We start from the raw sequence: 13,649 nt of genomic DNA on the forward strand, positions 1-13,649 counted from the left end.
TTCACTATGGTCAAAATTTATGAAGAGAGAAAAGAGAAGAGGTTTCGGCCAGGTATAGAAAGTAGGGAAGGCTCAGTTTTTCTGAAAAGAGAAATTTCTGTCAAATAACTAATGATGTGTTGTTTTGACTGAGCCATCAGTTTTTATTTATACGCAACTACTATGTTTAGGTTAGGAATTATTTGGCATTAAAATAATGAAAATATCAATTTTAATTTCCACAAATAGTGGCCGGCCATGGTGTGATAATGGGCCCCACTTGATTTTGCAGTTTTAACAAATTTTATTTCTATTTTCTCAAAAACGCCAATTTTCCAATTCTAACCATTTAAATGCCAAAACTAATTATTTAATAACTAAAATAGATTATTAAATAATATTGTCATTTAATTTAATTATTAACTAGACATATAAAGTCCATTAATAAATAAATAAACCTAGAATCTCTTTTCTTTACAATTTCACCCCTGCTTAGTGAAAATTCACAAATTAGACATAGTCTAAATTTAGAATTATAATTGATCAATCACGAATCAATTAATGAGTCTTACAAGTAGAATATTCTCAACTAGAATGGGGACCATGGATCTATATGCTGAGCTTCCAATAAGTGAACCCAATTTACCAAGTAAATTCCTACTTATTAATTCTTCGTTGAATCCACTCTTAGAACTTAGAATTGAACTCTCAGACTTATATAGAGCATATTATATGTTCCACGATATCAATATGCTATCTCATTTAACCATTGTTATAATCTTATTGTGATTTAATGATCCTCTATATAGATGATCTACATCGAGATGGGATTTCTTTACCGTTCTCACCCCTCAATGTATTTTGCCCCTTAAAACACTTAGCTACCTGTATATGGTGTTTAGTGATCTAATAATTAGTCAGTTAAACAAGAGCTCATCCATTTACTTCTATTTGCTAAGCTCGAAGGGAAACATCACTTGACTTCTATACACCAGTAGAAGCTATAGATTCCATATTTATGTTCAGCACTCCCACTCAATCATACTATCATGTTCCCAAAATATACGTATCACCCTGACCCAAAAGTAGGCTTAACTAATAAATCAAAGAACATGAATAGCACTCCTAAGTTGAGCCTAAGCATATCAGGATTTAGATTCTTTTAATCTTAAGATCAACTACTGATACTGACTTGGAAAGATATACATAATGGTAAGTTTGTAATATCTTAACTTAGTTGCAATATCGGTCCAGTCCAATGTATACTCCATACATTCGAAACTAGTATACTTTACTAATGTCCTGGAAAGAACATAACACTTACTCCAGGTGTAAGTACACATCATCGTTGATTATCACATTAGTGTAAATCCAAAACACTGATGAAACAGGGACTTAGTCTTTTGATTCATATGTTCACAATCACATTCCACTGTGTTGATGATATTGTAATTGTGAATAAACATATGATCTGGATTTAACTGATTTTGTGTGTAAATGTAATAAACATATTAAACCATTAGCATGTAAAATTCATGCAAACATTAATCACTTCAAATTTCTTATATTGATAACTAATCAGATTGTAAAGAGTTTTATTTAGGGCATAAAACCCAACAAATTCCCACTTGCACTAATATAAAACAAACTGTGCAAATAGGTCAATCTGATGTCTTGATCTTCAGATCAAGTGTAGTATATTTTAATCCTCCCAAACTTCTGGAAACTAGTTCATAAATGCACTTATGAAACATCCTTTACTATATGTTATACTCCTCAAGGGATACTGAAATCTTTACTGTTTTAAAAGTACATCCAAATTATATGAAGACATATCTCCCATATTTTAAAATATGTAATTGAGATAATACAGTGTAGACTTTTCTTCAGTAATATAACTTTCTTGGATTTTCGAATTCACAAAGTTATAGTTCTTCTCTGTTAGAGCTTGAATTATTATGGAATAACTCCTCCACCCCAAAGTAAGCACCATCTTAATGATCTCGAAATTTGTTGGTGAGATACAAGGACAACTGATACACAGTTCCTTAATATCTAACATATAGATCACTTTCATAAATCTTTCTTGAATATCTTCTAATGTTCCCTATTTAATAACATCTCAGATAGCTCCCACTCAATAGCAGATGTCTGGTTAAATAATAGTTTTAACCTCTTATTGTTTGGAGAGTTACCTAGTTGTGACTTTTGTATTAGTCTAAAACTTTAAGTTAGGACTAAGTCATCAACATAGCAGACTAGTATTTGAAGTGAAAAATACATGCCAGAGATTAAGTAATCAAAATTAAGATACCATAAAATTTTATGAGGATTAAGAATTCTTGGTTCAAGTCATTCGAATAGACTGAACTAGAGTTCTTTATCTTATTCTCATAATTCTGATAAGTTATACCTATCCATGTGTATGGTTAGATTTGCTTTTCAGTAGAGTTCTGAAGTACCTATCACAAGAATCAACCTGATGAAGATGGGAATAGAATTTTAAAATTCTCCCACTCAATTGAGGTAGTGGGAAACTTTATCAAAGAACTTTTATAGGTATCAAAATTTTACTTACAATAGTAAAACAAAATGGAACATACAATCAAGATCAAGGATTTATATTGATAATAGCTAACTCATTATATTACTTCCATGTTTAAAGAAGATATGTGTTCCGTAGGGAATTGTGGAATAGACTCCACCCCTAAGTATATATACATATAGGGTTATGTGGATAAATTCCACCCCTAAGTATATAGAGATTATGATCCACCCATAAAGGTTGTAAAGATCATGATTCTCTAAGTGTGATAGAGTTTATGTGGAGTTGAATACTATCCAGAGTTCATTAGATATAAAAGATCGTTGAACTGCATAGTTTTCTTAACTTTTCTCCACCCCTATCAGATCAAAAGATCCTTTTATTAAACAAATTCTTAATAATTGTATTAGAATGAACAATCATTAATAAACATAGAAATAGTTTCTAGTGTTTATTTAATATAACTCTATGAAGAGTTTGAAATATTATTGAATTTGCATCAATAATAAAAACACTTACACATACAAACATATAAATATAATGTGGTAATAATTGATGAAGATAAAATAAATGAAGCTCAATCTCATAAATTGCAATGGTTGAATTTCGAAAATAAAAAAAACTTTATTAATAATAAAAAAATATTGCAACAATATGAGAAAAACAGGGATAAATATCCCTAACTAAAATTTGAAATCCAAATTGTCTTTAAACTAAAACAATTAATTCAAAATAAATTGAAGAGCTTCATCTTCATCTGGACGATTTCACCCTTGGTCCAACTTTTTGATCGAACTCATCTGAGTTCAAGTAGTTTGGCCTATAAGAAGAAGAAAAACAAATAAACAAAGTTAGTCCAAAATCATAAATCCAAGTAGATAATAATTCACTAAAACTTTTAAAGTTTATAAATAGAAATACCTTGTTTCTTTGCAAGAAGTTTAGGACATTGGGGTTTCCAATGACCTTTTTCATTGCAGTAGAAACACTTTCCTTTAAGTGTAGCATCACTAAAAGCTGCAGCCTTTTTGTGTTTCATGGCTTTTGCACGCTTCTTGGTGTTCTTCCACTTCTTCGATTTGAGTTTTGAAGTAGATGCAACATTTGCTTCAGGTTTTACCGTCCCATTACCATTCCCAGGATTGTGAGGTTTACTCCCTTTCTTCTTGGGTCCTCCAATCAAATTTTCATAAGTTTGAAGGTCATTGACTAACTCATGAAAGTCTATTTCCTTCTTATTCATGACATAATTTGATGTGTATGGTAGAAATGCTGGAGTCAGGCTATTCAAGATTAGACTTACTTGAGTAGCACTGTCCATTTCAGCACCATGATCCTGGGCTTCTTGGAAATAACTTGCTATAAGGAGAACATGGTCACGCGCGTTTTGATGAGGTTCCATCCGTGCATTAATGTACTTCTTAGTCGCGTCAAAGCGTGACTGAAGTGATGCCTTACCGAATAGCTCATTTAACTTCGTCATAACTTCAACAGCCTTCTCGGTTTTAGAAAACCGAGTTTTGAGGGTATCAACCATGCTGGAAAGCATAAAGTATAGAGCTTTGTCATTTGCTTTCTGTCAACGCTCATACTTTTCTTTCACAGCTTTGGATGCATTGTCCCCAGGCACTTCAGGTGACGGCTCAGTTAAAACAAACAAGGCACTTTCTCCTATGAGAGCAATATTAATGTTCTCATTCCATTTAGGAAAGTTAGATCCATTCAGTTTATTTTCAGTCAACAGTGATAACATGGAATTCATGATGATAATACAGGATACTACAAAATAATAGAAATCAACAAATAGAAATTAATAATGGTTTAACACAAAATCAATTCAGAAATTATAAGCACATAGCAAATGATATGAGAAAATACTTAAACAAAATTCAATCCTAAATAATTTCCAAGGTTTTTCAACAAACTAATATCAGTGTCCCGTTTAGGCGAGAGTGAAAGCTATCATCTATTGAATAGAGTTGTCCGCTCATCTAAAATGTTAAACATTCTAGCAACCTTTTATTCGATCAAGATTGGAATCCAGCGTTGTCCCGTTTAGGCGAGAGTCAAGGCTATTCTATCTTATGAGCTACTACTATTGTTTCGCAATTTGCAAGTCAAATATGGTCGCCACCATTAGGGTGATCCATACCATATAAAACACTTACAACTACTTATCTTTCGAGATTAAACGATGCGGAATTGCTAATGAACGTTCCTCAATTAGGGAGGATTACTCACTAAAACAAACGCGATGTAAAACCAACAATGGAGATCGAATATCTTAATAATAATAAAGCTCATTCTTCAAAAAATAAAGCTCATTCTTTAAAATGTATTTTCTTTATCATTCTAATAAATATATTCATTAAATTCGAATTTAGAATTAAAAATTCAAAAAAAAAATAATATAATATTTAAAAAATTACACTTAGATGGTGATTGAAATAAAATTAATTATTTCCATCTTAGTAGTAATCTTAAATATAAATATTAAGGAAATTAATTTAAGTTGTATTAATTTAAATTAATAATCAACTTAAAAATTTTCATAAGAATATATTTATTGTATTCGAAAAATAAAGTATAAAAAAAATACAAATTTTCGAAAATAATAAATTCTTAGAAAAATACTTCAAGCAAAAATATCACCTATCTAGATTTTCTTTTGACTAGTTAATTCAATTTCTAATAATATATTTAAATTTATTTATTTTAAATTAATCAATAGATGAAAAAATTATTAATTTAAGTTGGTCCAAGAATTAATTAAAATAAATAATTAATTTACAACTCAATCTATTTTTCAAGATAATTTCAAAAATATTGCATAATTAAAATGCAATTTTCGAAATTGATTAATAAAATAAAGGAAAAAAAATATATATTGAATATTATTTAAAATACTACAACATTAAGGAGCAATAGCGGCGGGCCCCTCGGCCGCTATTGGTCCACAATCTGGCCGCTAAAGGGCAATAGCAGTGGACCTCGGCCGCTATTGGTCCGCCGCTATTGCTTGGCCGCTATTAATAGTATTAGCGGCCAAAAACAGGGTCCGCCGCTAATACTATTAATAGCGGCGGAGCAATAGCGGCGGGACCCCGCCGCTATTGCCCTGTGTCAGTTTCGTGTTTCGAGACTGACACAGGGCAATAGCGGCGGGGTCCCGCCGCTATTGCTCCGCCGCTACAACACCCCAGAATAAAAAAAAAATATTAATTATTTTTAAATTTTTTTATATTATATATAAATAAATAATTAAATATTTAATAAATAAATCTAATTAATATAATTAAAACAATTTAATAAAATTTATTAATAATTTAAAATTGTCTCCAAAGTAATTAACTTTAACATATTAATCCTAATAAAATATTGTCTCAAAATTAAACTAAATTATTACAAAACATAAATAAATTATTCATTAACATCTTCATTCAGGTCTCTAATTATGAAGTCTTGATCTGGATTATTTTCGGTACGAGTCCCCGAAGCCCGTGGCGGAGAAGGCACATACGCTTGGTCTGATGATAAACCCAGCGTTAAATTACCGAGCTCAGCTTGGTTGAAAATGGGAGTTGAAAAAAATTGGTTCTCCTGCGATGAACTCCCAAATAATCCAAAATCAGCAAAGTTTGAGCCGAGCGGAGGAGACTCTGACGGTGTTCGGTATAAGAACTGATTTCCCATTGGCGGAAATGCGGTGACCTTTGTTATTGCTCTTTGAGGAAGCTAGCGAGGAAAAGATTGGGGTTGCTGCTGCAAAAAAATTTCAAATTGCTGCTGTGACAAATTTTGGAATTGTTGTTGCGAGGAAGGCTGAAATTGTGGTTGCGAAGGAGGTTGTTGTTGCTGTTCCGGAGGAGCGGCATGACTCTGAGAAGACGAACCACCAGGCGACTGCGACTGACTATACGTTTGAATGAAATTGTCAAAGCGTGGGTTAAATATTTGGGCACGTTGTTCAGGCGTCAAATTACCCCCCCAAGTGGCACGCATAGCTGAGAATATATCTGCCACAGTGCTCATCATTTCAGTAGTTGGTTGGGGAGGCACCGTTGATTGAGTTTGAGGGATTGGTTTCTTTCCTTTGCCCTTGAGCCTTTTACCCACGCCTCTTTGATAGTCAGATCTTTGGCCTAGAACTGTTTCCATAACGTCAAACTGATAACCAGTATCAGATTCAGATTCAGTCCCAGTATCGCTCTGGGATTGTCGTTCCAGTCGCTTCCTATCAAGCTCCTTGATCAGTTCCTCCTATTTAAATCAAAATTATTAGAATATGTAATTAATATAAAATATAAATTTTAATAATAAATAATTTTAATCACTTGCATAATCTTTTGCAGCTAATTCATTAACGAAAGTTCCAGACGGTTTTTTCACATGGATCTCCTTCAATGCTTCAACTACATGCTCTCCAGGAGGACCCCCCTATACAAATATAAACAATTAAATTAGTTTATTATAAGAAAAAAATATTATTAACTATTAAAGAATTTTTTTTTATGAAACATTTAACAATTAAAGAATTAATACATACCATTCCGTGGCGTATGGACGCCAACGATTTTGTGCCTTGCGTTGTTGGATATTTCATTAGTTGCCGATTCGATTTATTTTTAGTTGAACGATTCAAAAATGCCTCGCTAACGAACAATTCGCAAACTGGTTTCCAAGTCTCGGTATTCAAGTAGTCAGGGGGGAATTTGAGAACTGTGTCCCAATCTTCTGGTTTTTTGTAATGTTGTTTGAAATGCTTGTGTCTGAGCGTCTTTCGCTCACTATACCGCTCCGCCATCACCGAATATAAAGTCCCCATAAGTAGGTCTCGATGGGGATTCCCATCGATATCAAAATAGTACTATGTAATAAAATAATTTAAAATTATGTTAATTTATAAATGAGGACATGAAATTATTACAACCTTTAATAATTAAAAATCACTCACTCTAATTCGATTGAGCACTTGATCCTTGTATTGTTGCGGTACATCGGAAAAATTTAGATGACCACCCGGGCACAACATGCTCACTTGTTGGCCAAGAAATCGAACATAATTGCTTGCTTCAGTGCCAACAACTTTGCCGGTTTCAAGATCTACCTCCACCAGTAAGGGCTTACCAGCTTCTCTCCTTTTTTTTTCGAGATTAGCGTTTGCGGCAACCCCACGACCCTTTCTGACCGGAGGTGGAACTATATATATTCGAGGGAAAAATAATTTTATTAGTAAATCATACATTCACTATTTATATTCTAAACAATTGTAGATTTCAAAAAATATGAAAACCTGCTTCGCAAGACGACGGTACCCTAGAAGGATCAGGGGGATCCCTGCCATCACCATCCCCACCGTGGTATGTCGCTAACGTAGCTGACATTTTACTTTACTTTGAAGACGGAAAAAAATGTAAGAATTCACAAATGTGAAACACATAATTGAAATATAAGTATTTAAAATGTTAATACGAAAGAAATTAAATATTCCTTTAATTGTAAAAAATTTTAGTAACAAATGTTTACAAAATAAAAGTTACACTGAAGAATCACTATCATTTCCATCATTCACTAAGTTTACATTTTCATCCTCTACATGTTCAACTAGTAAATCATCTACTTCTTCAGCAACATAATTTTCATCAAGTTCATTATTCTCTATCTCAGAATCCACTAATTGATCGGACGATTCAACAATTACTGGAGGTTCATTCGATTGCATAATCAACTCTCCAAGATCAACCGTCAACACAAAATTGGCAGAGTTAGAATCACTAACAACATCTACATCAGTCTCATCTTCGTTGTCAATAATGTCCCAAATTTGTCGATGGCTAATATCTTCAACAACCTTCCAATTGCGACCTCTGAGTGGATCTTCAAGATAGAAAACTTGCTTCGCCTGGTTAGCAAGGATGTACGGTTCATCTTGATACCAATATCCACGAGTATTTATACTAGTTATATTATTTTCAGTGATTGTCTTCTTTCTTAATGGATTAGTGTTATACCATTTACATTCAAACAATGACACTGTATATGCACCAGTATAAGATATAGTGATTACATCTTCAAGTGTGCCGTAATAATTAAACCCTTCAGTTCCAGCAACAGTAACACCACTATTTTGTGTCTTCCGCTTTTGGTCTCGCTTTGATGCAATAAACCGAACACCATTCACTACACAACCTTCGTAAAATGTTGCTAAGTAATCGGACCCGGAAGCGAGAGCGAGTAACTCATCACCATTTTGTAAAGTTCCAAGCTTGTGCAACTCATATATCTAAATACATAAAATGTATTAATATGAGAGGAATATAAATGATTGAATTAAAACTTAACAATTTTGTCGTTATACCTTCTTGTGAAACCACGGACGGAAAGTTTTCCTATGCAAGACATCGTGATTACCATTAGGATATTCATGCCTGATCTTGTCCAAATGTTCACTGTGAAGTATGATAATGTCAAGATACGATAGAGGGAGATAGAAAATAAAAACTAAAAATTTAATAAAATAATTTATAAAAATGTAACAAACTTACTCTAAGTAAGCTTTGATTTCAGGAGAATTTTGCAGAATGTACCACTCAGCTTTTTCACGACTGGTATGATCAAGAGGCTTGATAAGTCCGCTAGTTAAAGGACGAGATTGAGAATTAAAAACTGAGAGATAGCGACAAACAGAAGGCGCATCTTCATTTCGATCAAGCCGATTAAATCTTGTTTCACACCCTTTAAAGTACATTGAACAAAAGGTTACTGCCTCATCAGCAACATAACCTTCTGCAATTGACCCTTCAGGACGTGCCTTATTTCCCACATAATTCTTCAATTTTTTCATGTACCTTTCAAAAGGATACATCCATCTCATAAAGACCGGGCCACCCAATATCGCTTCTTCAGGCAAATGCAATACCAAGTGTATCATTATGTCAAAAAAAGCTGGAGGAAAAATCAATTCCATCTTGCACAATAACAGAATTAAATTATTTTGAGCATCCTCCATATCTTTTACATTTAGAGTTCTAGAGCATAACTGTCGAAAAAAATTACACAGCTGAGTAATAGTTGTTGCAGTGTCACGAGGTAGAAATTTACGGACACCAACCGCTAGTACTCGCTGCATGATGACATGACAATCGTGGGATTTTAACCCAATAATGTTAGACTCATCTGGAGAAACTTTGCTCTTTAAATTTGAACAGAAGCCATCGGGAAACTTTATTCCTTTAACAAACTGACAAAAAAGTTGTCTTTTCTCACGAGTCAAAACATAAGGAGCATGCGGTTTCATTAGCCTCCCATTCCCATCTTCATAAATCCACAACGATTCCCTAATACCCATCTTCTTTAAATCATGGCGCGCATTAGTTGTGTCCTTTGATTTATCATTATCCAAGATGGTTCCTAGGAGACTATCACACACATTCTTTTCAACATGCATGACATCAATGTTGTGTTTTAAAATATTCGTGCTCCAATACTCCAACTCGTAGAAAATACTTTTTTTCCTCCAATTACAATTTTCTGCAACTCTTCTACGTTTCACGCCCCCAAAATTTTCATGATGTCCGGGAATTTGGGGTTCGAGAGCATTAACTTGTGATAATATTTCTTCACAAGTAAATCGTCTTGGAGGAGGTCTTCTTTCAACTTTACCATCAAATCGAGTATCCCTTCTCATTGCATGGTTACTTGGCAAGAACCTTCGATGACCAACATATGATGTCTTCCCGATCACTCGAATGGACGTCGTGTCTTCATTACATGTAGGGCAAGCTTTATAACCTTGACCACTCCACCCAGACAAGCTACTACGTGCAGGAAAATCATTCACTGTCCACAAAAGCGCAGCACGCATGGTGAACATCGAGTTGGTCGAACTATCTCTCGTTGCTACCCCATTATTCCACAACTCCTTTAATTCATCCACCAAAGGTCTTAAAAATATATCCATGTCTTTACCTGGAGATTTTGCACCAGGAATTAGGGTAGATAGCAAAAAATAATTATCTTTCATACATAACCAAGGTGGTAGATTATAGTTAGCTACCACCACTGGCCACATGCTGTATGCAAGACTCATTTTGCCAAATGGATTAAATCCATCAGCAGCTAACCCAAGTCGAACATTTCTTGGGTCCCTTGCAAACTCGGGATGTTTTGCATCAAAGTCTTTCCAAGCTAAACCATCGACCGGGTGTCGCAACACCCTATCATCTTTTGATTTTCCAGTATGATGCCATATCATGCTTTTCGCTGTAATCCTCGAACTATATAATCTTTTAAGTTGAGGTGTCAACAGAAAGTATCGGATGACTTTGCAAGGAACTTTTTTTCCTTTCCCATTCTCAGAAGTAACCCAACGTCTAGTTCCGCAAACTGGACAAGCCTCCTTGGATGCATTCTCCTTATAAAATAAGCAACAATTATACAAACAGACATCGATATTATCATAACCCAAGCCTAATTTCTTCAATCTCTTTTTTGCCTCGTAGTAAGTTGATGGAATATTATTTTCCTTCGGAAACGCAAACTTTAAAAGCTTCAATAATTCTTCAAAGATGTTATTAGGAATTTTTCCCCTAACTTTTAAATGCAATAGCTTTGCTAAAAAGTTGAGAGACGAAATCCAATCACAACCGGGATACAATTCAGCTTCAATTTCCTCAAATAAGTCATCAAACTGAGGGTTTGTGGTTGGTTGTTCATCTTCTCCTTGTACATCCTCTGTTGTTGGGGGAAAGAAGTCTTCTAGAATAGGTATCATTTCATCCTCTGATTCAATATCGGCAACTGCTACATCATCGACAACATCCTCAGGCTCGCCGTGATAAATCCACTTATCATATCCTTGCATGAAACCTCGATCAAATACGTGTGCTCTAACCCTATCTATTTTTTCAAACCTACTATTTATACATCTCACACAAGGACATCGAATTCTTCCATCACAATCCTTATGTTCTGATGCCATTGCTAAAAAGGCTTGTAAACCATTCCAAAATTCATGGCAACCACGATTTCTGATTTTGGTCCAAGACTTATCAATTGTCGCCATCTACAATTTAGGCGACAAATAAAGTGTTACAAATTTGAATAATTTGTAAAGTGTTATGAAATATTTTATGAATTACACATTTAAATAAAAATTTTATGAATATTTTATGAATTACACATTTAAATAAAAATTTTATGAATATTTTATGAATTACACATTTAAATAAAAATTTTACAAATATTTTATGAATTACATATTTTATGAATTACACATTAATAAAATTTTATGAATATTTTATGATTTACATATTTTATGAATTACACATTAAAAAAATTTTATGAATATTTTATGAATTACACATTTAAATAAAAATTTTATTCATTAATATTTACAACTTAAATTAAAAAAAATGAACAAATTACTCTTTAAAAATATTTTAATTTTTATGTTATTTATTAATTTATATAAAAAAAAGTAATAACTTATTATAGTTTAAACTAATTTATTTAAAAAACTTTATTCATTTAATTACCAATAACTTTAAATTAAAAAAATAATTAATCTCTTTTTTAAGAATTATTTATTTTAAAAAAATATATTATTTAAAAATTTATATAACATATTATAATTTAAACTAATTTTTTTATTTAATTTATAAAATTAAAAGTTCAATTTTTTATTGAATTTAATTTTTTTTTTTGAGAAATATTTAATTTATAAAATTAAAACTTTATTTTTATAAAATAAATTTATATTAAATTATAATTTTTTAATTCCATTATTAATCTTAATTTTTTAAAATAATAAAATTATCACAAAATAAAATTCCATTAACATGTTTTCTCTTAATACCAAACATAGAAGTTTATTAATTTAATTACAATTTATATTAAAATTAAAAAATTCATTTTATTTAACTTTTTCATTTTTATTATACTTTTTTATTTTTTTTCATTATTTTTATTTTTCTTTTTAAAATATGTGAAATTACAAAACTTATATCCTAAAATTATATTTGATAATTTTTTCACTATTCTCACTATATTATCATGATAATTCATATTTAATATACTAAACAAAATTAATTACATCAAATACAAATTATAATATAACAACAACAAATAAACATTAATAAATAATTTCAATTCCACAAAATAATTTAAAAATGTAAATAAAAAAATACAACAATAAAATATTTATATAAGCTATACAAAATATACTCTTTCAGCTTATATAATATTACCAAAATAATATATATATATATATAATATATATACTTATATAAACAAAAATAACATTATTATATATATAATATACAAATAATACATTATATTTCAAAAATATAACCAAAAATCATATATATATATCCACAGTGTATATATAAATCAAAATAAAACAATATATATCAAAATTATATATATACAGTGAAGTAAAAACACTCAAATAAAACAATAAATACCCAAATCAAAAATATATATATACAGTGAAAATATATACACAAATAAATCAAAAAATACCCAAATCAAATATATATATATAAACAGTTAACATATATACACAAATACAGATTATTATATATATACACAAATACAGATTATTATATATATACACAATATATACTATTCCTTTATATATATATACTAATAATAATATTACAAATTATATATACTAAAAACTACACAGATTTATATATATACACATTCTAAAACACATAATATATTGCAATTTATATAACCTAAAAATTACACAAATTTATATATATACACACAATACGAAATTTTAAAAACAATATATACATTATATATTATAATTCCTAACATTTCAAAAAAAAATTCAAACATAAAACAAAAAATTAAATTATACAAATCTAAAATTATAACAAAGTTATAAAAAATATAAATCTATATAATATAAATACCTTAAAACAGAGGCTTCGGAGGCGGCAGTGGCGGAGCAAGGGTGGTCGGCCGGAGGCGGTTTGGGCAGGCGGAGGCTTCGGAGTGGGCTGATGCGGTTGGGGGAGGCGGAGGGAAAATAGTTTAGGGTTTGATTTTTTTATGAGAGAAAACGAAAAATGGTAAAACTGGGTCTGATGGGGTTTATATAGGCATATTAGCAGTG

At 31.4% G+C, this 13,649-nt stretch overlaps 1 protein-coding gene across 1 annotated transcript; it reads right to left on the reverse strand.

Annotated features, from left to right (window-relative positions):
• Positions 1 to 8,060: 8,060 nt before the first annotated feature.
• On the reverse strand, positions 8,061 to 11,588 carry LOC133034106 (uncharacterized). The gene is made up of 4 exons (XM_061109126.1): positions 9,581 to 11,588; positions 9,070 to 9,469; positions 8,883 to 8,973; positions 8,061 to 8,807 (listed from the first exon to the last, which is right to left on the reverse strand). Exons 1-4 carry the CDS (start codon positions 11,586 to 11,588, stop codon positions 8,061 to 8,063), a joined length of 3,246 nt encoding a protein of 1,081 aa, XP_060965109.1.
• Positions 11,589 to 13,649: the final 2,061 nt, after the last annotated feature.

Source organism: Cannabis sativa, chromosome 2, assembly GCF_029168945.1.
Source record: "Cannabis sativa cultivar Pink pepper isolate KNU-18-1 chromosome 2, ASM2916894v1, whole genome shotgun sequence".
Classification (NCBI taxonomy): domain Eukaryota; kingdom Viridiplantae; phylum Streptophyta; class Magnoliopsida; order Rosales; family Cannabaceae; genus Cannabis; species Cannabis sativa.